Consider the following 26,545-nt stretch of genomic DNA (forward strand, 5'->3'; position numbering starts at 1 on the left):
TCCAGAGCAAAGGAGAGTGAAGAAAACCAAAGACTCAAGGGAGCAATTAGTCCAAAGGACTAATGGACCACATGAACCACAGCCTACACTACACCGAGACCAGAAGAACCAGATGGTGCCCGGCTACCACTACTGACCGCTCTGACTGGGATCACAACAGAGGGGCCCAGAAAGAGTGGGAGAAAAATGTAGAACAAAAAATCCAATTCACAAAAAAGACCAGACTTACTGGTCTGACAGAGACTGGAGGAACCCCCGAGACTATGGCCCTAAGACACCCTTCTGACCTGGAACTGAAGTCATTTCCGGAGACTACCTTCCAGCCAAACCACAGACAAGCCCATAAAATAAACAATGACACTCGAGAGGAACGTGCTCCTTAGAACAATCAATTATACGAGATCAAAAGGGCAATATTTGCCCAAAAGCAAAGATGGGAAGGCAGGAAGGGGTAGAAAATCAGGATGAAGTAAGCAAGGAACCCAGGGCGGAAATGGGGAGAGTGCTGATACACTGTGGGAAATGAAACCAAGCCATGAAACACTTTATGTACAAACTATAAAATAGGAATGTAAATTGCTCTGTAAACTTTCACCTAACGCACACACACACACACACACACACACACACAAACTGTGGGGCAGTTCTACTCTGTCACATGGGGTTGCTACGAGTCAGAATTGACTCGACGGCACCCAACAACAACAAAATAGCAACGAACTATATTATCCCCACTAGCAGCATTTGCAATTTATTCAAGCAATGCAGGGATAGGACAATACTTAAAGAGTGAGTTTCCAAACCTAGAACTGTAGGCAGAATGATTCCTAGGCAAGCCAAGGGAGATACTTTGAGGGTTATCAGTGGTGAGGAGCAATCTCTGTGACTCTCTCCAAATCCTCCCATCCAGATGATCAAGGAGGGGCAGCACTGCACATTCCTGCAGGAGCATAACTTCAGCTGTCAGGAGCTTCCAGCATCAGCAGTAAAGAAGCCATAGCAAAGTGATTTACGTCTGAGGCAGCTGCCAGGCCCCATTCCAGAGGTTAGAACACTGTCAAACATCGCCCTCCATATCTCACTGCAACACCAGAAAGCACGATAAGACACTCTAGGGCAAAGGACTACCATGGTACAGTAACGTGGCGGCTAACTCTGATCATCAGAGCTGCCGGGTCCTTCACAGTCACACAGCCCAAACCTCTCATTTTACTTACATGTAAACTGAGACGCTGAGAGGGGAAAGCCTCACTTCAAAGTCATCCAGTTGGCAAAATTTAGGCAAGGCACTTAGATCTCTGGATATCTAAAGCAGTATTCTTACCTCCACAGCTGTGTATTTATCTCCTCCTCTAGCTCCTTGAAGGAGGTCCTGGTGGCACAGTAGTTAAGCAATAGACTGCTAAATAAAAGGTCTGAGGTTCAAACCCATCAGCTGCTCTGCAGGAGAAAGATGTGGTAGTCTGCTTCTGTAAAGATTATAGCCTTGGAAACCCTATGGGGGCAGTTCTACTGTGTCCTATAGGGTTGTTATGAGTTGGAATTGACTCGATGGCAGTGGGGTTTGGTTTTCCCACTCCTTGAGGGAGCCCTAGTGGTGCTCTGGTTAAGCACTCGGCCACTAACTGAAAGGTCGGCACTTCAAACTCACCAGCAGCTCCATGGGAGAAAGACCTGGTGATCTGCTTCTGTAAAGATTACAGCCTAGGAAACCCTATGCGGCAGTTCTACTCTGTCATATAGGGTTGCTATGAGTCGGAATCAACTCGATGGCACACAACAACAACCAGCTCCTTGGCTCTAACAGAAGCCTCATTTACTAGTATGGATAATACATTCCATAAATTCCATAATGTTCCAATATAATCAAAGAATTATTAAGATAACAATGGACATCTGCTGGGCTATGACTGTATCTTGATTCAATGCAAAGACACTAAGTTTTAACATTATCATCAATCATCCTGGATCTGGATAGCATAAACGGTCAAGCATTCAACAGTTAGTCAAAAGGCTGGTGGTTCGAACCCACCCAGAGATGCCTCAGAAGAAAGATCTGGCAATCTGCTTCTGAAAGGTCACAGCCTTGAAAACCCTTTGGAGCACAGCTCTACTCTACAACACATGGGGTCACCATGACTTGTAATCAACTGGACAGCAACTGGGTTTTTTTGTTTTTGTTTTTTTAATCCTGGACCTAAATAACCATATTTAAATGCACAGGGACTCTTGATTTTCTATCTCCCTCCCCTACTGCCACCCAGTGGCTACTCCCCTGCTCAAATGCTACTCCCCAACTCCTCGCTCCCCACAGGGAAGAGGAACAAACCATCAACTTTGATTAAGGTTAAGAGGCTTTAAGCAAAAGATTTGGTGGAGATGAGGGTAGAGTCAACACTGAAAAGAAAGTTAGGGATTAGCTGTGACTCATAATTATTCATGAATCTCCTCACTTGGAGGAAGAACAGAGAGCTGGTGGTAAAAGAAAAGCATTTTGCTAAGTCCCTTGCTTTAACTAATGCCCTCTTGTTGCACTGGTAGACATCACTGTCAGAGAGTACAGGCCCGGAGTAAGAGGCAGTCAGGCAAAAGAAGAGGCCAAGTTCAAAAACTCAAGGGAGTTCGGTGGAGCAGAATCTCAAAGTAAACTATAAAAACCATAGTGCGGACAAGAGCTGCGGCCCTTATAGCTAACAGGATCTAAAAGATGTAGCAGTCACTGCCCTGGCTCTTTGCCTTCTTTAAGCAGAAGTGATTACTAGTCTCGTAGGTGTGACAGGGAGCAGGAGGTGGAGAGCAGGGCTGGAACCTCACCCATGCAAAGGTGGTTGGTCAGGTGGTCAATCCTTCATGAGACAGTTCAGAGTGATTACTGTGGACCTGGCATTGCCTATGCAGAGTTTAAGAAAGACCAGCCTCTGCCCTTTAGGAATATTCTTAATATAGTGAGGAGTAGACAGATGAACAGAGTTGTAATACACGATAGGAATGATGATAAGAGTAGATAACCCAGCCTTGTAGACCCTGGAAAGATTCACCAGGTGTGAAGTCTGTGTTTTTTAAAGGATGGATAAATATAAGTAAGTTAGCTGAGAAAGGGTAGAGTTAGTGGAAGGACAGTATATGTAAAGGAAGTAAAACCCGTTGCTGTCTAGTTGATTCCAACTCATAGCGAACCCGGAACTCATTAAAGAACGTGGCAGGTTCTGAGAACTGTATATAGTTCGGTGTATATGTACGGTTTTTTAAAGTTTTTGTTTTGTTTTGTTTTCTAAAGTAGGGGACAGGGAGGGTTCCTAGTGATAATAAATAATGTTGGAGAAGTAGTCAAGGACCATGTTATGGAGGACTTCTTTGTAAACCTATTAGAGTTAAGATTTTATTCTGAAATCTGGGGAGCCATTGAAGGATTTTAAGCCAGAGTGTCACGATCGAATTTATGTTTTGGAAAGATTATGGCAGCAGAGTGGCAAATGGATGGGAGAAAGTGAGATTAAGGCTGGGAAACCAGTCTGGAGGTCCTTGTAGTAATCTAGGCAAGAAATGATACAGGCCATGATAAAGGGTATGGAGAAAAGTGGATGGATTTGAGTTCTATTTTAGAAGATAACTGGACAGGACTTGATGAATTGGAGGTGGTATTGGGGGAGAAAAAGAGAAGACAAGGATGACGTCCATGTTTCTGGCTTGAGCAAATAAGTGCTTGCTAGTACCATTTGCTGAGATGGGGAAGATATAGGTAGGACTTAAGAAGGAGCACATCTGGTGGGGGTTGGTGGGTGAGTTCTACTTGAGATATGTTTGCAGTGTCAGTGAAAAATTCAAACAGAGATATCCAGCAAGAAATTGACCTGAAGCTAAAGAGAAAGGTCTGTGTTAGAGAAAGAGATTTAATATTTAGCATTCTATGGGTGGTAGTAGCTGAAACCTTTGGGATAAATGAAACCACCCTGAGAGAGGCCTACAGTGAGAAGAGAAGTGAGATGAGGACAGAACTCTGAGGAGTCCCAATCAAAGTAGAAAAAGAACTAGGAGAAAATAGTATTATGAAGTACAAGGGAACAGTGAGTTTCAGGAAAGGAGGTGTCTTGTCACACAGGGAAGTCAAAGACAATAAGGAATGAAAAATGTCCACTGGATTGGCAAAAAGCAGGTCAGTGGTAACCAACATCAGCAGAGATGTGGGGGTGACGCTAGCCTGCAGAGGGCTGAGGAGTGAGTGGGCAAGGTAGGCAAAGAAGTGTAAGGGCAGGCAGCTAGAGCAAGGCCTGGCCCCGCAAGGAGGTCAAGTACAAAATGAGCTCTCACTTTGGAACAGTCAAGGATAAGTACATCGGTGTGTTTGGTAGTGGCTTGTCAGGGTGGAAGTGTGTGGGGCTCACAGGGAGGAGGGAGAGATGTACACAGGAATTGCCTAATTCATGGAAAGGCCTCTTGGTAGCCATGGCACCAGTCAGCTGACAGAGGGAATGCCTGCTGTTTACAGAGGAGAGTAAATTGAAGGACTAGTTGTTAATGCATCTGGGCTCTGGAATTCATGGGAAACACACTTCGTGGCAGTGAAGCAGCAGGATGCAGGCATGAGATAAGGACTTAGGAAACCTGGGCTCAATTTCACATGAAACTCAGGCTAGTCTCGTAAACTCTCTAGCTACGACATAGGTTCCCAAGCCATAAAACAGGGGCAAACAGCCATTTCCTAGCGGGGTACCCAAACGTTCCCTGCTGGTTTGGATTATCTGTGATAATGCTCCTTTAGATGGCATGGGTAATTAGGAGCTCACCATGTTGTATATAAACATCAGAACACTGTTAAAACAGGGAAAACTCCAGATAGTATAAAGGAATGCTAGATGTAGAACAAAACAACAGATCTCCCCACCTCCAGACAAACACACACTGATGACTAGAACGCAGAAATACCTTTCAAATCCAGTAGGGATGAAAGAGGTGGCACAAACATCTAAGCACTCCACTACTAGCTGAAAGGTTGGCAGTTTGAACTCACCCAGAGGCAGCTCGGAAGACAGGCCTGGTGATCTGCTTCTGAAAGTCACATCCTTGAAAATCCTGTGGGGCACAGTTCTACTCTATACATGGGGTCACTATGAGTTGGAATTGACTCCATGGCAACTAACAACAACAACAATAGGGATGAAAGGGAAGGGATGGCAATATCAACCTGAAAGGTTTTGTTACAAATACCAAGGAAGAGACCAACTCAAAAGAATGGTTCTTCTAGATCATACAACATACCTCAAAGAAAGAAAACAGAAAGTCAAATATTATACCCAAATCTAGATATCCAGGGGAAAAAAAAGCTTTTCTTTAACACTGCTAGGTATGTCATTTTAAAAAGCTGACATTCTCGTAAAGTAGGCTAAATACAGTTTAGCCACTAACAGGCTAGCGACCTTGGGCAAGTCACTTATCAATTTCTTTATTTGCTGTACACAGACAATAATACAGACCCTGGGAGAAGATGCTTTGGAAAGTAAAAAGCAGTGCACCAAGGCTAGGCAAGGGCTTTTACCAGGCAGGGCATACCTCTGAGAAATCAGCTTGTGGTTGTTGAAGCCATAAAGGGTTGGACTCCAGTTTTGTGTGAGTGTTAGGTGTTGTGTAAATGTCCTAGTCAATTCAAGAGGCCTTTGGCAAAGGGAAAGTACATACTGCCCAGCAAGCTACGTGCTTTATGTCTCCCCAAGGCAGGAAGTGAGCCTGCCAAGGGCTGCAGCATATCTCAGGGCTGACCCAATGTTCTGTTTCCCTCTCAACACGTAGAGCTTGAGAAGAACAGCTTGAAATACAAACGGGGCACTCTGCTCAGCTAAGGAAAACAGTCTCAAATCTTTCTGACATCTGCACAAAAGGGGTACTGAGGGGCTGTCCTGCAGGGTCAATAGTGCTGGGGCCAGTTTAAACAATTCTGCTTGGCCCTGGGAATGCTGGAGGGAAGGGAAAATGACTAACCAGGGCCTGGCAGGGCAGGCAACTTCAAGCATCCATGTTCGCAGTTTGCCCCATGCGCACTGGCCTCTTTATCTATTTGGGAAACAGGACATTCCTGCTCTTGACTCATGAAATATAGCTTAGTCTGGTTCAATAAACTTGAAATACATCCTCAGGAACTTCAGGTTTACAAATAAGTTCTTAGGAACATGTTTAACTATGTGGACTCTGGGCCTTTTACATACTGATCAAAAAAATCTATGCAGTGATATTCTATCTTCCTCCATCCTACACCCCTTCAACCACTGAGATGTTTTCAAAGGAGAAGCAGGACCAGGGCTCCAGATGTTTGGAACCAAAATGAGGACTTCTCATGGAGGGAATCCACTGCCCTCCATCTTCAAAAGATAAAAATCTCAGCCAGGGGTTAAATAAGGAGGTCATCGTAGGTATGTCTGTATTGGTGTAAGACTGACCTCAGCTCACATATATAATAAGATTTTCTACTTTTAAAGGCTCCCAACCCAACAAACAGTCCAGTGCTTCTTCTTATTTCCCTGGCTGTCGGGTCTAATCAACTGCCTCCCACTCCCCATAACCCATTAGGAAATGCCCCTTTGTGTCAAACTTCAACTATCATCTGCTTCCACTCAAGCCATTTCATTTGCTGGATCTTTGCAGAGGTTCAAAAGAATGACTCTTCCTCAGAGTCAACTATTGGATGTGGGCCCAGGAGACCCTGAGAGTCACTTACAGGTACTGGCAGAGACCAGAATTCAAATGGCAGAGAGGAGAATGGAGGAAGACCCAGAGAGCCTGACACATTCACTCTTTTAATAGCTACAGAGGGACAACTAAGGTAGAAAAGTATCTCCTCTCAGAAGAGGGGCAGCCGAAAAGAGGAAGCCCCTCAACAAGATGGATTGACACAGTGGTTGCAACAGTTGGCGCAAACATAGTAATGATCATGAGGATGGTGCAGGACGGGGCAGTATTTCGTTCTGTTGTACATAGGGTCACTATGAGTCAGAACCGACCTGACGGCACCTAACAACAACAACAACAACAGTTAATCCAGCATTTATAAAGAGCAACTATAAAACAGTAAGAATAATCCCTTAGAAATATGGGTAGAGGATATATTCTGGTAATTCACAGAAGAAATACACATGTCCAAAGAATATATGAAAATATGCTTGAACTCACACGTAGTCAGGAAATTGGGATGATTTTCACTCATCAGATTAGCAAAAATATGAAGAGTTGACAAGACTGTAGAAACATGGGCACTTTGGTACAATGCTGGTGGGAGTGTAAGACGGAACAGATACTTTGGCGTGCAATTTGGCAGTAGCTTTTAAAATTAAAAATGTCTATTACCCTAGTGGAGCCCTGGTGGCATAGTGGTTAAGAGCTCGGCTGCTAACCTAAAGGCTGGCCATTCAAATCTACCAGCAGCTCCTTGGAAACCCTATGGGGCAGTTCTACTCTGTCGTATAGAGTCACTATGAGTTTATGAGTTGGAATCGACTTGACAGCAATGGGTTTTTTTATTACCTTAAAACCTGTAACCTATTGCCGTCGAGTTGATTCCAACTCCTAGCTACCCTATGTACAACAGAACCAAACACTGCCCAGTCCTGCGCCATCCTCACAATCACTATGCTTGAGCCCACTGTTGGCGCCACTGCGTCAATCCATCTCGTTGAAGGTCTTCCTCTTTTCTGCTGACCCTTTTCTGTAAGGAGAGACTTTTCTACCTTAGTTATCCCTCTGTCCCTATTAAAAGAGTATGTCAGGCTCTCTGACTCTTCCTCCATTCTCCTCTCTGGCTATGAGTTTATCACCCTAGTATCTGGTAATTCTAAACCTTAGTATCTATGCTAAAGATGAGCACAAGGAGGCCTGTTCAAGGATTTCTACTGTAGTATTGCTATTTTATAAACATGCAAAAATCTGGCAACAACCTAAGTGTTCATCAAAAGGGAAATTGCTGAATTCAACTATGATGAAAAGATCTTCAGAACATATTAAGATGGGTGGGGGAAGTCATGAAATATATGTTTATGATTCTATTTTAGAAAAGAAAACCAGAAAATGAAACTATTTTTGTACATAAGTGGACATGTCTCTGATATGCATGGAAAAATACCAGAAAGACAACAGACGGACTTAGAGAACATCAAAGGAAATTTTTGCTTTGTCTATACTGCTTGTATATTGTTTAAGAATGTATTCATATATTTATTGTAGACTTATTTTTTTCTAAGATATTTCCTGGTTGTAGATGAGAGGCAAGGGCATGGGCTTTGGTGGCTACATTGAACATGGCTTCCCGGGAAGGCTTCCCTGGAACACCTTCCTTTCTTGATATTTTATGATTCTCTAATTCTGTGTCTTTTCTCTTTTGATGAGGAGATGGATTTTTATTCTCTTCCCTCAAATTCTGGTATAGTTTGACATTTCACTTTATTCTAAGTGAGAGATAATGAAAGAGAAAGTGGAGCGGTCACTCTGTTCTCTGTTTGGCTATGTTTATAGGAAGGTTTGGTTGACCTATTTATGCCACTTTCCTTTGACAGTGTAAGCTCTTAGGCTTGTTTGTATGTGATGAGAGTGCAAACAGTGCTGAAAGTCAGAAGATCTGAATTCTACAGGGTAGCCACAAATTCTGAAAACAGATATTTTCTTTTTTTAGATTAAACCCCCATGGATACTTCTTCTGGGTTATGCAAAAGCGTCTGGTTTATTAAGTGAAAATCAGAAAGGCAAATCACCTGGGGTGATTATATGAGGATTGCTGGAAAAGCTGCATCAATGCACTGTGTTCACTGCAATTTTGCACAACAATTTGAACTATGCATTAATAATGAGCGGTAATACATTGAATATATCACACAATGTTATTAAAGATATCACATGTCTTAATGTAATATCTATAAACCATTCTTCATGTCTATATATTCAGACTTCATGATTTCTCTGTACTCTTGACTCTATCACTAACAAGCAGGGTGATTTTGGACAAGTCACAACCCCATTTTGCAGATAACAATTGAACCACCTATTTCCCAGAGTGGTAGGGAAGAATCAAGTAGATACAAATGAGTTATGAAAATTTACACATATATATAAGAATATCATAATCTGGTTCTGCAGAACCTAATTGGCTTTTGGAAATACTCCAGATGAAACCTTGAGAAAATCTTGGCATTAAGTCTATAAAGGAAACCTCTTCCTGATCCCTCAGAGACATTGCCTAGCTTAGTTCTGCCTATCTATCATTAGTTAGCAAAGCTCTGTCAGCTGGTCTTCATCACTTTGCTCATTCCATGAGGTCATGAGAGTAAATTCTAAGCAGTCTAAGTCTAAAGAAAACACACACACTTTAGATAACAGCCCCTGTGACAATTTGTCTTTCAACAATGAAAGAAGCTACTTACTCTTGCCCCTTTCTCAGGAAAGCACTTACAGCCCCCACTGCAGTCTTGGCCCCCGCATAGCTTTCCATAGGAATTCTTCTCTCCCTATTAAAAAAAGGAAAAAGTTAGTAAACCATGTGAACCAAGAAGCAGTGTTGCCTCAGGGAACATAACCCTTAGTTATACCTCTCTTAACCAAGCGGCTTAATGATCTCATTTGATGGTGTCATGAGTCACATGAAAGAGAATCTTAAGCTAGAACCCTTTTGAGGTCAGGTCTATACCTTACCAAATAGACAATTTGATCTGGGAACTGTGACTCAGATGCTATTCATTGTTAGAAATTCCAGTCACAACATGGAGGAGAATTTCTTTACAGGGGACTGGAAACAGACCCTAGGTATACCCTGTGTGAAAGCAGGTGTCCAGTGAGTTATGTATTTGCCCTTGTTGAGAGAAAGCAGTAGCTGAAGCAGAGAACTTGAGAGAAATTCAAGTGCTAGACATGTAGTGACAGGTAAAAACGGCCACGCTGTACTCTGCTCTCAGAATTGCGCTCTTCAGGCTCCATTTTTGGCACACCATCCAAACCCTATGGTTAAGCACTGTGCTGCTAACTGAAAGGTTGGCAGTTCGAACCCATCTAGCAGCTGTGAGGCAGAAAGACCTGGCGATCTGCTTCCTTAAAGATTACAGCCAAGAAAATCCTATGGGGGCAGTTCTACTCTGTCACATGAGGCAGCTATGAGTCGAAAATTGACTCGATGGCACCTAAGAACAACAATACACAAATCCGACAGATACCCCTTTAACCAATCACTGTAAAAAAAAAAAAAAAAAATTAGCATAGAGCACTTATGAAAACATCTTGCAGGGGGAGGGCACAGTTGGCAAACAAACGTAGAAGGTGTGCATTATCTGTGTAAAAATATGGTAGATACAAATTCCTAAGGTGGTATTGTGCAGTAGCTCCAAAACTCTCCAGCCTCATTTATCCCTCTCCTCTGCTTCAATATTATTATGATTATTATTACATGCTAAATTTCTACAAGGCCCCGCATGACCTAACACATGCAGACCCTCTCCAACCTCATACTCTCACATATCCCCGCCTCACTCTACTTCAGCCACTGGTGTTCACTCTGTTCTTTGAAAACAACAAGCCTGTTCCTGTCTTAGGGTCTTTGTCCTAGCTATTACTTCTGCCTGGTATGTTCTTCCCCTAGGTTTTTTTTTTAATTGCTGGTCTCTTCATCATCACTTCTCAGAGAGGCCTTTCCTGACCACCCCACCTAAGGCAGCTCCCAGTTACTTTCAATCATATCACTCTGCTATTTTTTCATCATTATTCTGTCTTCCCCCACTAGAGTGTAAGTGCCATGTAAGCAGGGACCTTATTGGTCTTGTCCAAGATTGTATCCCCAACACCTCAAACAGTGGATGGCACTCAGGAATATTTGATGACCACATGAATGGAGCTGGGATTTGAACCCAGGTCTGCTTAGTCTAAAGCCTTGGCCTTAACCCTCATGCTTTTAGTGTTTTCTAAGTCCTCTGCCTACCAGAGCCTCAACTGGAGAACTCAAAAATGAGGAAACTGGCATCTGACCCTATTACCTTGGAAAAAAAACAAAACATAAATTCTAACTATTATCTGTAACAAAAACTTTATCTCTGGGATGAATTTAGTATCATTCAACTTTTTTGTTTAATGTTGGTTTTTTTTCAAGAGAAGGTATATTTATGAGCCGCCCGCACACTTAATCCTCCTTGCCTCTTTGTACTGTGAGCCTTTTCCTAATTTTCAGGGAGCACTGTGAATTTCTTTGATGGTGTCTTATCTCTTTAAACATTCCCACAGCACTTTATCACCACAACACCTCAGTAATAAGGTAGTGATGGCAGAGCTATGACAAAATATTGCTATTTTAGATTCCAAACGCCTTCCTGATATATTTTATCTCTTATATGCCTTTGACATGGTAAGTGCTGTTGTACACTTTCCAGTTTGCCCTCCATTTTACAGTATACAGGACAGGTAAGTTTTCATAAGGGTAAGATCAAGAGCTGCTATGGGAGGAGGAAGCTGGGGGCTGGTGTAGAATAAAGAATAGAGAGATACAGCAATATTAAAGTCAACCTTTGTCTATGCTGTCACCTTTGTCTAATGCTGAGTACCAGATCTCTTGGGATTATGGATGATTTGTATTTGCATTTCTATACATTTCTGTATTTTTCCAAACAGTCTTCAATGAGCATGTATAATTAGTAAGAAGAAAAAAATAATACATATTATTAAATTTTAAAAGTCACCCCCTTCAAAGGAGAGGACTCAATAGGCATTGCCAAAGTTGAAGCGGCATCTGTTGGGAGCTGTGGCTTGGTTCCAAAACACAGTGCCCGTGTGGGTGTCCTGTCAACTTTGTCTATCATGGACTAAAAGTTTCCAGAACTCTAGCATGGAGCAGTTCTACTCTGCACACTTGGGGTCACTATGAGTCGGAATCGGCTCAACTGCAACTAACAACAATATCAGCATGGAGCAAGGAGGCCCAAGGTGGGAAAAAAATCCCCCAAATGGGAGCCGAACAAAAATGTAAGGAGCAGAAGCTAAGGTTTCTTAGGAACTCAGTGTAAGGAGGCAGAGATACCCAGCTGAAAGACAGGAAGCCATCAGTGTCCTCTGACACGGAGGAAAGTAACCAGAGAAGCCTCACTGGCTACAAGGCAGTTTCCTGTAATGCCAGCCCTGGCAGTTCCCCCAGGAGTTTTCAATTACAGTGAGGCGGGAGGAGTGAAGGGAGAGCCTTCCAGGGAAGATGTCAAGACTAGGTCCCGAGGAAGCCTTTTGCCCTATCCTGGCTTGTCTGGAGACATTCCAACCCCTGCTCGACCAGGTCATGTTGTTGGTGTCATTCCCATACTGGAATGCTATCCCTCTTCCTTTCGAAATCCAACCCCTCCTTACACCTGTAAAAAATCAGAACTGGAAACCGGTTGCCATCGAGTTGATTTCGACTTACACTGACTCTATAGGACAGAGTAGAACTGCCCCACAGGGCTTCCAAGGTTGTAATCTTTATGGAAGCAGACTGCCACATCTTCCTCCCGCAGAATGGCTGGTGGGTTCGAACCGCTGACTTTTCAATTAGCAGCGGAGTGCTTAAGTACTGCACTGCTAGGGCTCCTTATGAATGTCCAGAGGCCTTTTAAATGTAGGGCAGGAAGCAGGACAATTCCTAGTCTGCAGAACCTTGATCATTCCCGGCTCCCACCAACCAAGTCCCTCCAATTACTGTGACAATCAAAAGTGCCCTCCTACTTCAAGAGAGAGTAGCAGGGGCGGAGGTCTGGGGACCATGCTTTGAGGGGACATCTAGGTCAACTGGCATAACAAAGTTTATTAAGAAAATATTCTGCATCCTACTTTGGTGAGTGGCATCTGGGGTCTTAAAAGTTAGCGAGTGGCCATCTAAGATGCATCAATTGGTCCCAACCCACCTGTAGTACAGGAGAATGAAGAACACCAAAGTCACAAGAAAGTATTAGCCCAAGAGACAGAAAGGGCCACATAAACCTGAGACTGCATCAGCCTGAGACCAGAAGAACTAGATGGTGCCTGTCTACCACCAATGCCCACCCTGACAGGGAACACAACAGAGAGTCCCTGATGGAGAAGGAGAAAAGTGGGGTGCAGAACTCAAACTCTAGTAAAAAGACCAGACTTAATGGTCTCAGACTGGAGGAACTCCAGAAGACATGGCCCCCGGACTCTCTGTCAACCCAGAACTAAAACCATTCCCGAGGCCAACTCTTCAGACAAAGATTAGACTGGACTATGGGACATAAAATGATACTTGTGAAGAGTATGCTTCTTAGCTCAAGTAGATACATGAGACTAAATGGGCAGCTCCTGTCTGGAGGTGAGATGGGAAGGCAGAGAGGGTCAGGAGCTGGTTGAATGGACACAGGAAATCAGGGGTGGAAAGGAGGAGTGTGCTGTCACAATATAGGAAGGGCAACTAGGCTCACATAACAATGCATGTATAAATTTTTGTATGAGAGACTAACTTGTAAACTTTCACTTAAAGTACAACAATAAAATAAAGAAAAAAAATGTCCTCCCAATTTCCAAAATACCCCCTGGGAATGGGATACTTCTGTTAAGGACCACTAGTCTAATCCAAAGCCCTCATTTTCCAGGTGAGAACACTGAAGGAACTTACTTTGCCTCGGGTCACACAGCTAGTGAGTGAACCCTAGCTCTTCTGATACTAATTCCATGTTCTCTCCACTATCCCATATCTATCAAGGCCTAGTCCAAGTTTCACCTCTTTCATGAATGCTCCAGCTTGCAGTGAAAAGCCACAGCACTCACCATATTCCCCACTTATTGGGCAGGTGTCACACATTGCTGCAGGATAGCACTTGCAATGTTACTTAGGTTGCACAGCTGAGAGCTAGGCTTAGTTAGGCTGATGGTCTGTCTTCTCAATCAGACAGTAATGTCTAGAAGGGGAAAGTCAACCTATATTTACCCCTTTATATACCCCCACAGTGATAAAGGGGCAACCTATGCTCTAGCCACCACCTGTGGCAATACAGCTTAGTTATGTCTATACAGGTCTGCATCCCAGCTCTAATAGTTCTTAGTTTGGTAATCTTAGGTAAGTGACTTAATCTTTCTGATACCTAATTTTCCCACCTGTAAAATGGGGATGGGCAACAGTATGTTGACTATGCTCATTAGGGGTTGATAACGATTAAGATAAAGCATGTAAACACAGTGTATGACTCATAGTAAGCATTCAGTGCCAGCTATCATTATTACATTAATATTAGCTACACAAGACTACTCAGCATTTCTGTAATACTCTGGTTTCTTTCCGGAGCTGATAATCACGTGGTATGCACTGGTGTGGCTGTACCAGTTGTCTATGGCTGGTGTCCATTCTCATTGGTCAGGATGATCATTCTGAGTTGTTGATGTCTAGGAAGAACCAATTGTTAACTATTTTCAATATCACGTCTATCTCACACATCTATCTCTTAGCTGATGCTAGTTCCTTTGCCTAGAATGCCTTCCTAGCCTCCTTTCCCATTACCACAATCTGAACTTCTACTCATTCTTCAAAACCCAGCTCAACCACTACCTTCTCAGTGAAGATGCTGAAAAACTTCCTCCTCTCAGCAATTTCAGGCAGAAGCTCTTAATCCCTCTTCTTTGTTGATGGTGCTTCTTTGCCATGTTTTACTCCGTTGATTCTATACTGCCATCAGACTGAGAACAGGAATATGCCTTATTTTTCCCTGTAGCCCTTACATAAGCAGGCACTCAGCAAAGGGTTGTGAAGTAACAGTTCTCAGAATAATTGAGAATTAAATGTGTTGGGTCAGCTCCACCTAAGAGTCTGCCTCTTCCTTTGGTTTCCCGAAAAAAAAGGGCTATATCATAGTGTCCTTTCCCAGTCAATATGCTTTTCCAGGCATCACCAGTGCTTTCTGGCATAGGTGGTGGCAAGAATAACACAAAAGGTAGCCCAGGAAGAGAGAAATGCAATGTAAGAGGGGCTTAGGTGAAGTGATAAAATGGTTGGCAAAAGTGAATTATCTCTATGAGCATTTTCTCCAGAAGCCTGGGTCACAGAGGGCTGACTGTACAATATTTTATTTTAACCATTCATTTCAACAAATATTTATTAAGCACCTCCTATGTTCTAGGTAAGGAGCCCTGGTGGCGTAGTGGTTAAGTGCGTGACTGCTAACTGAAAGGTCGGTGGTTCAAACCCACCAGCCATTCTGTGGAAGAAAGATGTGGCAGTCTGTGTTCACAAAGATTACAGCCTTGGAAACCCTATGGGGTAGTTCTACCCTGTCCTATAGGGTTACTATGAGTCGGAATTGACTTGATGGCAATGGGTATGTGCTAGGTACTGTGACAGACATGGAGGATAGAGGCTGTATCACACAGTGATAATTGAAACAAAGTCCCTGCTATCATGGTGTTTACAATCTAGGAGGGAAGACAGGCAGTAAACAAATAACAAGTATTACATACTTATTTGCCAGCTGATGATATGTGTTATGTAGGAAATAAAGCAGAATAAAGGAGGTAGGAAGTGTTGGGGTCAGGTTGTTATTTATACAGAGAAGTCAGGGAAGGCTTTGTTTATAAGGTGACTTTTAAGCAGAGAAAGGTGGTTCTCAAAGTGCAGGACCAGCAATATTGGCATCACCTGGGAACTTGTTAGAAATGCAAATTCTTCTCTCACCACATAAAATGATACTCGTGAAGAAGCTGCTTCTTAGCTCAAGTGGATACATGAGACTAAATGGGTAGCTTCTGTCCAGAGGTGAGATGAGAAGGCAGAGAGGGTTAGGAGCTGGTTGAATGGACACGGGAAATCAAGGGTGGAAAGGAGGAGTGTGCTGTCATAGTACAGGGAGAGCAATTAGGGTCACATAACAATGTATGTATAAATTTTTGTGTAAGAACTACCTTGAAATGTAAATTTTCACTTAAAGTACGACAAAATAAAATTTAAAAAAAAAAATTCTTCCCTCAGCCTCACAAGACCTAAAAAAAATGCCATCAAGTCGATTCCGACTCATAGCGACCCATGAGTCCTACTGAATCATAAGCTCTCGAGGTGAGACCCAGCCAGGGGCAGATTATCCAATCAGCAAGGTAAGCACAGTGCTTACGTTGCTTGACAGACCATGTGTAGTGAACAATTTCACTACAGATTTTAAGTAAGCAAAGGTAAGCCCGTGCTTACCTTGTTTACTGGGTCATCCGCCCCTGGACCCTGTGATGTACGTTTTAACATACTCTTCAGGTGATTCTGATGCACACTAAAGTCTGAGAACCACTGCTATAGAAAATGAGGGAGGAAGCTATGTAGATAACTGGGGGAAAGAATGTTCCAGGCAAAGGGAACGGCAAGTACAAAGACAATAAAAGAGAGAACATACTTGATGTTTTAGATGAACAGTGAGGAGGCCAGAATGGATGCAGTGGAGTGGTAAGAGGAATGGATAGATGATGAAGTCAGAAATGTAGCAAGGATCAGATCATATGAAATTTTAATAGACCACTGTAAGAATTTTACCTGTGGAAAAACACTGAAGGGTGTTTGAACATAAGAGTGACATCAACTGATTCACTTTTTAAAAGATGGATCACTCTAGCTGCTGGTCAATGTGAACTGTAGTGGGACAAGGGTGGAAGCAGGAAGACTACCTAGGAGGCTAATGTGGTAGTACTGTAGAAGGATGATAGTAGCTTGGACCAGAGGAGCATTTGTAGAAATTGGCAGAAGTGGTAGGATTTTGGATGTGTTTTGAAGGTAGAGCTGCCAGGATTTGCTGAAGGATTAGATGTGGAATATTACTGAAAGCAAAGAGTCAAGGATTTCTGTACTAAACAACGAGAAGGATGGGATTGCTATTTATTCAGGTGGAAAAAACTTGGAGGAGCTGGCATGGGAGGGCCTCAGGAATTCTGGCTTGACTTATTAAGGCTGAGATGTCTATTAGACATCTAGGGAGAAGCTGAGTGGATAGCTGGCTATGGCAGTCTGGAGTTCAAGGGAGATGGCTAGCTTGAGATGTATATGTGTTATATTTGGTCAGTATAAACTCAACCATGTTGTGGTAATAAACCCAGACTCTCAATGGTTTGACATAACAAAGGATTATTTCTCACTCACATCACAATCCAGTGAGAGCCAGGAAGCCCTCCTTAGTGGCTTTCTTCCAAAGGTGTCTTGGATTTCCAGCCTCCTTTTGTCTAGTAACTCCACCATCTCAGAAGCTCATACCTGTTCTTAACTACCCGTGACTGGAAATCGTGCATCTCTTCTTCTTACATTCTCCTTAACAAGAGCTGCACACCAGGACAAACTAACACTTGGGAAAATAGGAGAGCGCAGGAATTATCTGGTGAGCACTGTCCCTGCCACCAATGTTATATGAAGCCACAAGACTAGAAAGGATAACCAAGGGAGTGAACGTAGATAGAGATAAGAAGATATTCTAGAATTGAGGCCCAAGGCACTTCAATTTTGAGGAAGTAGCAGAGAAGGAGTCTGAGAAGGAATAGCTAGTGAGGTAGATGGAGAACCAACATAGAGAAAGGTCCTGGAAGGCAAATAAAGAAAGTACAGGTATGCATCTCTTAATGTCCATGGTCAATTCTGTGAAATAGGACATTATGTTATGTGATTTGGAGCCCTGGTGGCACAGTGGTTAAGAGTTACAGCTGCTAACCAAAAGGTCAACAGTTCAAATCCACCAGTCGCTCCTTGGAAACCCTATGGGACAGTTCTGTTCTGTCCTATATGGTTGCTATGAGTCGGAATCAACTCCACGGCAACAGGTTTGGTTTTTGGTTATGTGATTTGGATGTTGTGCAAACACCTGGGTCCAAGGGGTGTGGGGTTCTCAGGCTCACAGGTGGAGGGGGGCTGATGTAGCTTCTGCTGCAGACACCTCAGGTGAGTGCTCAGCTGGGACCAGCCCAGCGCAAGGCCCCAAAGCCCCATGAAGGTCATGGTAGGGAGGCTCCGGGCACAAACCTGGGCAACAGGGGAGCTGTCTCACTGACCTGGCAACCCCCACCCCAGCCAGGCCCGAGATGCCTGCTGACCTTGGGTGCTCAGGAGCAGGATCAGGCCCCCACTCCTCCCAGTGGCAAGGGTGCCTCTTCCCGCAGGTAGTGGGCAGCGGGATGGGCTCGCTGCCAGGTGGGGCTGTGGGAAGGTATTAAAAATAGAAGTAGTATGTTTAAACTGTCAGGGAGCCAAGGTGTCACCTTAAAGCAAAAGTAAAGCCAGGGGAAAAGGAAGAAATCAAAAAGCACTCCAGGCCAGGGTGGCCTCATGCATACCAATGGTTTTTGTCATTTATTGCTGGGCAAGATTTATGACTCGGTGCCCCCAAAGCTGTAAACAGAGCACAAAACAGAAAACACTTGCTCCTTATGGCATATTGCGGCGGCATAACATCAAAGGGGGAGCAGGGCCGTGTAGGAGGTGAAAGCCAGCTGCAAAACTCCGCCGGCTGGCATTTTCTCTTCAAATTGGCCTCGTCAGATGTGGCATTTGAAGGAAGACAGCATGGGTCAATAATCAACCTGCACTTTCTCCTCTAAACTGCTGATGCTACTGTCATCACCTTCTCTGCTAAGCCAGCTGCAGAAAGGCCAGCTCACCCATGAGAACCTGCCAGGGGAGGGGATGGTGTGGGCCAAGGGGGCTGAGAGCACCTAAGCCAGGGCTAGGGTACCTGGGCTGCATACCTTTCCATTGGCACCCTACGGGACCATACTGGGCAAAACTTGGGGACTAGTCCCACCGAGTTGCAGGAGCTGAGGGGGACTGGAGTTGGGAGTTTGGGCCTGGGTCTCCATCGACGTAGACTAGGTGGCTTCCAGGCTGCACACAGCAGCCAGGCAAAAGTGGGGCTCCAACCTCAAGATGAGGGTCTGGTGCCCTGGCACTCAGACACCTGGGTGCCCCAGCCCATGGATGTATATGTGGTCAGACATTGCCTGAACGGACATTAAGTGACGCATACCTGTATTTCAAGGAGGCAAGGGTGACAGACTTAAATTTCTGACAGGTCAAATAAGATGAAGCATGAGACCATACCAACAGATTTATCATTATAGTGACCTGTATTAGAGCAGTCTCAGTAGTCTGGTGGGGCTAAAAGCTGGGTTGTAATGGGTTCAAAGGAAAACAGGAGGTGAGGAACGGGAAAAAGCTAGTATAGCTAATTACCTCAAGGAGCAAAGGGAAGGGAAGAAATGGTGCTGTAGCTGGAGAGGGACATGCAGTCAAAAGAGTGTTTTTACTTTATTTTTAAGATTAGAGATATTGGAGTGTTTTAGTATTTTGAGGGAAGATGTGTTGACACAAGAGACAGGGGGGATAATTACTGGAGAGGAGGATTTAAGTGGATGAGAGAGGATGAGATCTCATATACAAGTTTATGTAATATCCTTAGATACGAGCATGGAAAGTGCATCCACAGTCACAAGTGGGAAAGCAGAATATGTGGATACAGATGCAGATGCATTGGTCAATGTGGTGGTGAGAACGTGTGGAAGTTCTCTTCTTTGTACCTTTTTTCCCTAGCAAAACACAAATCAAGCTTATCAGCTGAGATTTAAGGAAGGGTAGGAGGAATTATAGATTTGAGAAAAGATAACTTGTGAAATGGCTGATCAGGAGAGTAGGAGAATGCATGAACTGGGAATATGTGCTAGGACTTGGAGGTAGAACCAAGGGCCCACTTGAGGTTAATGGTCATGACATTACAGTAAGAGCAGTTAGCACAGTTGTGGGGTTTTCTTCAGCCTTGTTCAGCTGTGTGGGTACAGATGAAGATTACAGCAACAGTTGGATTTAACCAGGGTTGGGTTCTTCTAGAAGCACTGGTGGCACAGTGGTTAAGCGTTCGGCTGCTAACCAAAAGCTTGGCAGTTCCAATCCACCAGTTGCTCCTCGGAAACCCTATGGGGCAGTTCTACTCTGTCCTATAGGGTCGCTATGAGTCGGAATCGACTCCACAGCAACAGTTTTTTTTTTTTTCCTTTACAGGTTCTTCTAGCTTAGAATAATAAAGGTCAAAAGGAGCAAGACAGTCAAGGGTGCATGGAAAAGAGTGGTTATCATGATGGACTATCATGGTTTGAATTATGTCCCCCCAAAAATGTGTGTATCAATTTGGCTGGGCCACGATTCCCAGAATTGTGTGGTTGTCCTCCATTTTGTGATTGTAAATTTATGTTAAAGAGGATTAGGGTGGGATTGTGTAATACCACCCTTACCCAGGTCACATCCCTGATCCAATGTAAAGGGAGTTTCCCTAGGGTGTGGACTGCACCACCTTTTACCTTGCAAGAGATAAAAGGAAAGGGAAGCAAGCAGAGAATTGGGAACCTCACACCACCAAGAAAGCAGTGCTGGGAGCAGAGCACATCCTTTGGACCAGAGGTTCCTGCGGTGAGATGCTCCCAGACCAAAGGAAGACTGATGCATCACAAGGACCTTCCTCCAGAGCCGAAAGAGAGAGAAAGTCTTCTCCTGGAGCCGACACCCTGAATTTGGACTTGTAGCCTACTGGACTATGAGACAATAAACTTCTCTTTGTTAAAGCCATCCACTTGTGGTATTTCTGTTATAGCAGCACTAGATGACTAAGACATGGACCATGGAATTTCGGCTGCCTAAGGAAAGAAGAAGCAGTCCTGGTGGCGCAGTGGTTAAGCACTTGGCTTCTAACCAAAAGGTTGGTGGTTCGAACCCACCAGCCGCTCTGCTCTGCACGAGAAAGATGTGGCAGTCTGCTTCCTTAAAGATTTACAGCCTTGGAAACTCTATGGGGTAGCTCTACTCTGTCTTTTAGGGTTGCTGTGAGTTGGAATCAACCTGACAGCAGCAGGTTTGGAGTTTTAATTTAAGGAAGGAAGAATGAGCCCTGGTGGCAAAGTGGTTAAAGGGCTGGGCTGCTAACCCAAAGGTTGCTGGTTGGAACTCACCAGCCGCTCCATGAAAGAAAGATGTGGCAGTCTGCTTCCATAAAAATTTACAGCCTTGGGAACGCTATGGGGCAGTTCTACTCTGTTCCTGTAGGGTCACTAAAAGAACCGGTTACCATTGAGTTGATTCCTATTCATAGTCAGAATTGACTCCATGGCAACGGGTTTGGTATTTTTTTGGTTTTAAGGAAGGCAGTGAGAACAGGCAGTGGGTAGTTGTTGTTAGCTGTCACTGAGTCAGCCCTGACTTATGGTGACTCCATGCACAAGGGAACAAAACGCCCTCAATCCTGTACCTTCCCCATGATTGGCTGTGGATCGAACCACTGTGATCCATAGAGTTTTCACTGACTGATTTTTGGAAGTAGATCAGCAGGCCTTTCTTCCTAGTCCATATTAGTCTGGAAACTCTGCTGAAACCTGTTCAGCATCATAGCAAGGTAAGGGGTGGTAAAAAGATAGTACGATCAATGGATGATAGGTCCTGGCAGAGGATGAAGAATTGTGGGGATGTGTCAACTGGTTTTAGAATTGTGACCATGTCTCAGGAGAGAGAAAGGGTGGGGCTGTAAAGAGGCTGTTGTTAGCTGCCGTTGAATCGGCTCCAATTCATACCAACTTTATGTATAAGAGAACGAAACATTGCCTGGTCCTGTACTGTCTTCATGATCGTTGGTATGTTTGTGTCCACAGTAAAGAGGCTAGGGCCTGTTAATTATCTAGCACAAAACAAGACAGCCCTGAGAATAAAATAAATATTTCTTGAATTAGCTCAGTGAGTGGTTGCTGAAATGGCTGCTCATTTCTGGTCTTCAGACAAAATAATAAAACGATCCTGTTTTAATAACTTCGTGTTTCTTTAAAATACTCTTTGTATTTATTTATCTCACTTGATTGTTTACCACAAATTTGAAATAGGTATGCTAGATGTATGGGTATGTGTAGAGACATACACCCATACATGGTACTACAATTATTTATTTCTATTTCTGCCTATTCTTCTAGATAGTAAGTTACTCTGAGATGAAGACCTTGGTTTGTTCACCATAAGGCAAGTCAATTTAAACCCTCTAACCCCCTATTTCCTCAACTATAAAATGGGATAATAATATTTTACTTCACAGGGTTTTATGAAATAATGGATATGAAGCCCCTGGCAAAGTGCTTGGCACACATAGCATGTTCAATGTATGTTAGCTGGTACTATTTACATTTCCAGTATCTAGTACTGTGCGTGTGGATACCTAATAGGTGTTCATTCAATGGCTGATTCTCATGTTAAAGACGAGGAAATGGTGGTTCAGTTGTTATGGGACTTCCTCAAATTCACATAGGAAGAAAGTAGAGTTGGGATGAAAAATCAGGTATCCTTACACTCTGCCTCTTTTTCTTTTTTATCAGACCTGTTGCTATTGGTTTGAGGAATTAGCCAAAAACTGCGAAGTCAGGAAAAGAAGGATGAGTGTAGAGAGAGGTGTTTTTTTTTTTTTTAATTATCTTCATTCCCTGCCAGTGGTTTCAAGGTCCAGAAACCCAGAAAGGACTCACTGGCTAGATTAGACCTATTCCTAGGGACGAATTCAAAATAATGGCTACCACCCACTGAGTATTGGCCACATGCCTAAGTACTTCATTTTTGTTATCACACTGAACTGCCCCAACAACACTGTGAAGTAGGAATTATTACCATCATCATTTCAAAGATGAGGTAACTGAGGCATAGAGGGGCAAAATAGTTTGCCCAAGGTCATGCAGCTAGGGAGTGGCACAAATTCAAACTCAAGTTTGACTCAAACTCTTAAGTGTTCTTCCACTAAGCCAGGCCCTTTTATCATCATCCTAGGTTTCTGAACTTTGTCCTAATAGCACAGTGAGGTTGGCTTTACTTTGAACAATTTGAAAACAAAGCCTATTCATTGAAATTTAAACATACGCATGTACATACACACATATATAACCAAGCTGGGTTCTGCCCCATGTTTAATGTGAAATTCTTGCCTGTGAAGAATAGATCCCCTAGTTTATGAATAACAGAATCTGGAAGGGGAAGGAAGTTATCGGTGGGAGCTGGCTCCCTGCCAGGTAAGACTTGTCACCCATACTTTATTTTAGGGAATAAGCTGACACCAGACATTGCTAAGAAGTTCAGAGAGGCATTTCCCTCCGATATCTGCCCAACTGTGTACACATACACACATATACACACACACAAATACAACTGATGGGCTCAGGGTGTGGGGATAGCAACAGGCATCTTGGATTTCGCTTGAAATAAGCCCAAGCCAGCAGAATGAACCCAAGGCCTGAGGGATAAACTGCTCAGTTAGACCTTAAAGTGAATTTGCCAAGCAAAATATTTAGACAAACTAAATATTGCCTATTACGTTCTTAAAATAGATGTCCCCCTTTTCTCTGCTGGTAAGTACTTACAGCCACCACCCGTCTATCAGTTTGTCCTACTGTGGTGTGTTGTTATGATGCAAAAAGCTATGCCATCAGTATTTCAAATACCAGCAGAGTCACACACGCTGGACAAGTTTCAGTACAGCTTCCAGACTAAGACAGACTAGGAAGAAAGGTCTGATGATCTACTTCCGAAAAGCAGCCAATGAAAACCCTATGGATCACAACAAAATATTGTCTGATATAGTGCTGGAAGATGAGCCTCCTAGGTAAGAAGGCACTCAAAATACACAATGGCCAAAACAACAGACTCAAGCATACCAACAGTCATGGGGATGGCACAGACCAGGCAATGTTTTGTTCTGTTGTACATGGTATCGCCATGAATCGGAGGTGACTTGAGGTAATTAATAACAACAACAAATACTTACAGAGCAGCTATGAAAAAGCAACATTTCCTAAAACTAGACATTGTGGGCAGGTGAGGAATGCTTGAACTTTAAATCTGGAAGGGTCCTGAGGATCAGTAGTCTCACAGTTCACAAGCAGTGAGGGTGGCCAGATTTAGCAAGTAAAAATACAGGATGCCCAGTTAAATTTGAAATTTTGGAAAAAAGAACAAATAAACTTTTACGATAAGTACATCCCAAATTAGCATAAGTATGTCCTATGCAATATTTAAGGTATGCTTATACAAAAATCATTTTGTTTATCTGAAATTCAGATTTAACTGGGTTCCTGTATTTTATCTGGAAATCATAAAGGTAGTGTCATGATACACTGTGACAAGTTCACTTGTGAGGTGTGTCAAAAGTAATTGTTAGTAATAAGAGTTAAAGTACAAACTCTGCAACTTGTTTATTTTTTAGAAATCTAAGAGGGGATTCAAGTTTCTTTCTGTAATTGAGTCACTCTTACGCATCTACATTCTAATATGCTTTCCAAAGTAGGAGAGAAAGGTAGAGTTACAACTAGCATTGTAAGGACTAAATTCATTCATGTACTCAACAAGGATTTGAGTGCTTGCTGTGTACCAGGCACTGTACTAGGTGCTGGGGATATGGCAATAAAAAAATGAATATGACTCATACATGAATGTTCATAATAGCTTTTTCATAATAAACTCAAACTGGAAAGTGTCCAACTGTCTATCAACAGGTGACTGGATAAACAAAATGTGGTATATTTATAAAATGGAACACAACTGAACAATAAAAAGAAACAAATTCTTGATATATGCAGACACAAAGGAGCATATTCAGTGTGAGTCTATTGATATGAAGCTCTAGAATAGGTAAAACCAATCTACAGTGATAGAAATCAGAATAGTGTTTATCTCTGCAGGGGCAGGCTGGTGATTTGGGACATAAAGAACTTTCTGGGATGAGATGATGACATGTTCTATATCTTGAACATGTAATGTTTACATGAGTGTATGCATTTGTTGAGATTCATCAAACTGTACATTTATAATCTGTATATTTTGTTTGTAAACTATATCTCATTTAAAAAATAAATATACTGACTGCCATCATGGAGCTTAATTCTCATATGGGATATAGATTAATACTTACACAAATACTTGGGGAATAATAATTGTGATAAGCGCAATGAAAGAACAAAAAAGCCCAGGATGCTATGAAAGTTTACAATGTTTTAAGTCATTAAGGCATAAGCATTAGTCCTTGATTCAACAAATATGTACTGAATGCTTACTCTGTGACAGGCACTGGGAATATACTGTTAAATAAAATAAATTTGGTCCCCTGCTCTTATGGAGTTTATAATCTTGTAGGGAAGACAGACATTGGAAAAGTAAATAATAACCTTTTAATTATAACTGCTATGTGATACAAAAGAGACCAAAGGGAGAATATGAAAATCTGTAACAGGGGGACCTGGCCTCCTTGGTGGGATCAGAGAAGGTTTATCTAAGAAAGTACGGTTTTCACTGAGGTCTGAGGAATGAGAGTGTATCAACTAGATCAAGGGGTAAGGGTGAGTCAGAGAACCTTTAAGGCAGAAGGAACAGTCTATGCACATGCCCTGTGGTGGGAAGAGCAGGGCCCTTAGAAAAAACTAAAAGCCAGAGTGACTGAAGCAAGGAAGTAAAGGGAGAGGGACTTGAGATGATGTTGTATAGACAGACAAAGACCGGCTCATGTGGAGTCTTGTAGGCCACGTTAGGGAGTTGGTTTTTATCTTCAGGGCCATAGGACATCACTAAATAATTTTAAACAGGGAGTAACATGATCAGATTGGTGTTTTAGGAAAATTTTCTAGTGGCAATATGGATAATGGACAGGATGGTGTGGCAGTGAGGTGGGAAGACCAATTATGAGACTACTTCAATAGCTCATGTGAGAGAAGATGGTGGCCTGAACCAGGGTTATAAGAGTTGGGATGGAGAGAAGTGAATGGATTTAAGACATTTAAACAGAGGGGGCAAAAACCAGAAAGGGACAAGACTAGAACCAAGGCTTTCTCATGCCAAGTCTACGTAATTGATTTGAGGACAATCTTTAAAGCATGCCTGCTATATATAAAGGCACTGTGCTGGGCACTATGAAAAAAGAAAAATGTTTAGAAAACATATTCTTGCACTCCAGGAACTTAAAACCTGATAAAGAAGACAGCCGTAATCAAAGGAAGAGAGTGCGAAGTACAAATGGAGAAAGTAGAGAGATATGTTTCTAAAACTCAGATTTGATTACGTCTGGTCTTCTCTCAAAAACCTTTCATGACCCCCTATTACCTGCAAAATGCAAAATCCAAGGATGACATTTAAGGGCCCCTATAAATCAGGCTCAACGTACCATTTTAGCCCCACCTATGGCCTCCAGTGTTGTAGTCTTACTCACTGCCATCAACTCAATTCCGACTTACAGCAACTCTACAGGACAGAGTACAACTGCCTCATGGGGCTTACAAGGTTGTAAATCTTTACAGAAACAGACTGCAACATCTTTCTTCCACAGAGTGGCTGGTGGGTTCAAACTGCTGACCTTTCAGTTAGCAGCTTAACAGTTAACCAATGAACCAGGGCTCCTGATTTGTTAGAGGTCTATTTATCTGCTATTCCATTTTTCTGGAATGCCTTTCATATCACATCCATTTCTATGGAAATCCTAGTCATATCCTGTGATGTAAAGAATTACTTAGGAACTTCCGGCAAGATGGCGCTCTAGGCAGAAACACCACGCCGTCCCTCCACAACAAA

At 43.0% G+C, this 26,545-nt stretch overlaps 1 protein-coding gene across 1 annotated transcript in view; it reads right to left on the reverse strand.

Moving 5' to 3' along the window:
- The window catches only part of COL4A6 (collagen type IV alpha 6 chain), a 376,063-nt gene that overhangs the window by 203,901 nt on the left and 145,617 nt on the right, over window positions 1-26,545 (reverse strand). The window contains exon 3 of the mRNA XM_012556521.1: window positions 9,396-9,479. Within this exon, the coding sequence (XP_012411975.1) occupies window positions 9,396-9,479 (84 nt within the window). The remainder of the gene's footprint in view (window positions 1-9,395; window positions 9,480-26,545) is intronic.

Source organism: Trichechus manatus, unplaced genomic scaffold (assembly GCF_000243295.1).
Source record: "Trichechus manatus latirostris isolate Lorelei unplaced genomic scaffold, TriManLat1.0 scaffold00068, whole genome shotgun sequence".
Lineage (NCBI taxonomy): Eukaryota > Metazoa > Chordata > Mammalia > Sirenia > Trichechidae > Trichechus > Trichechus manatus.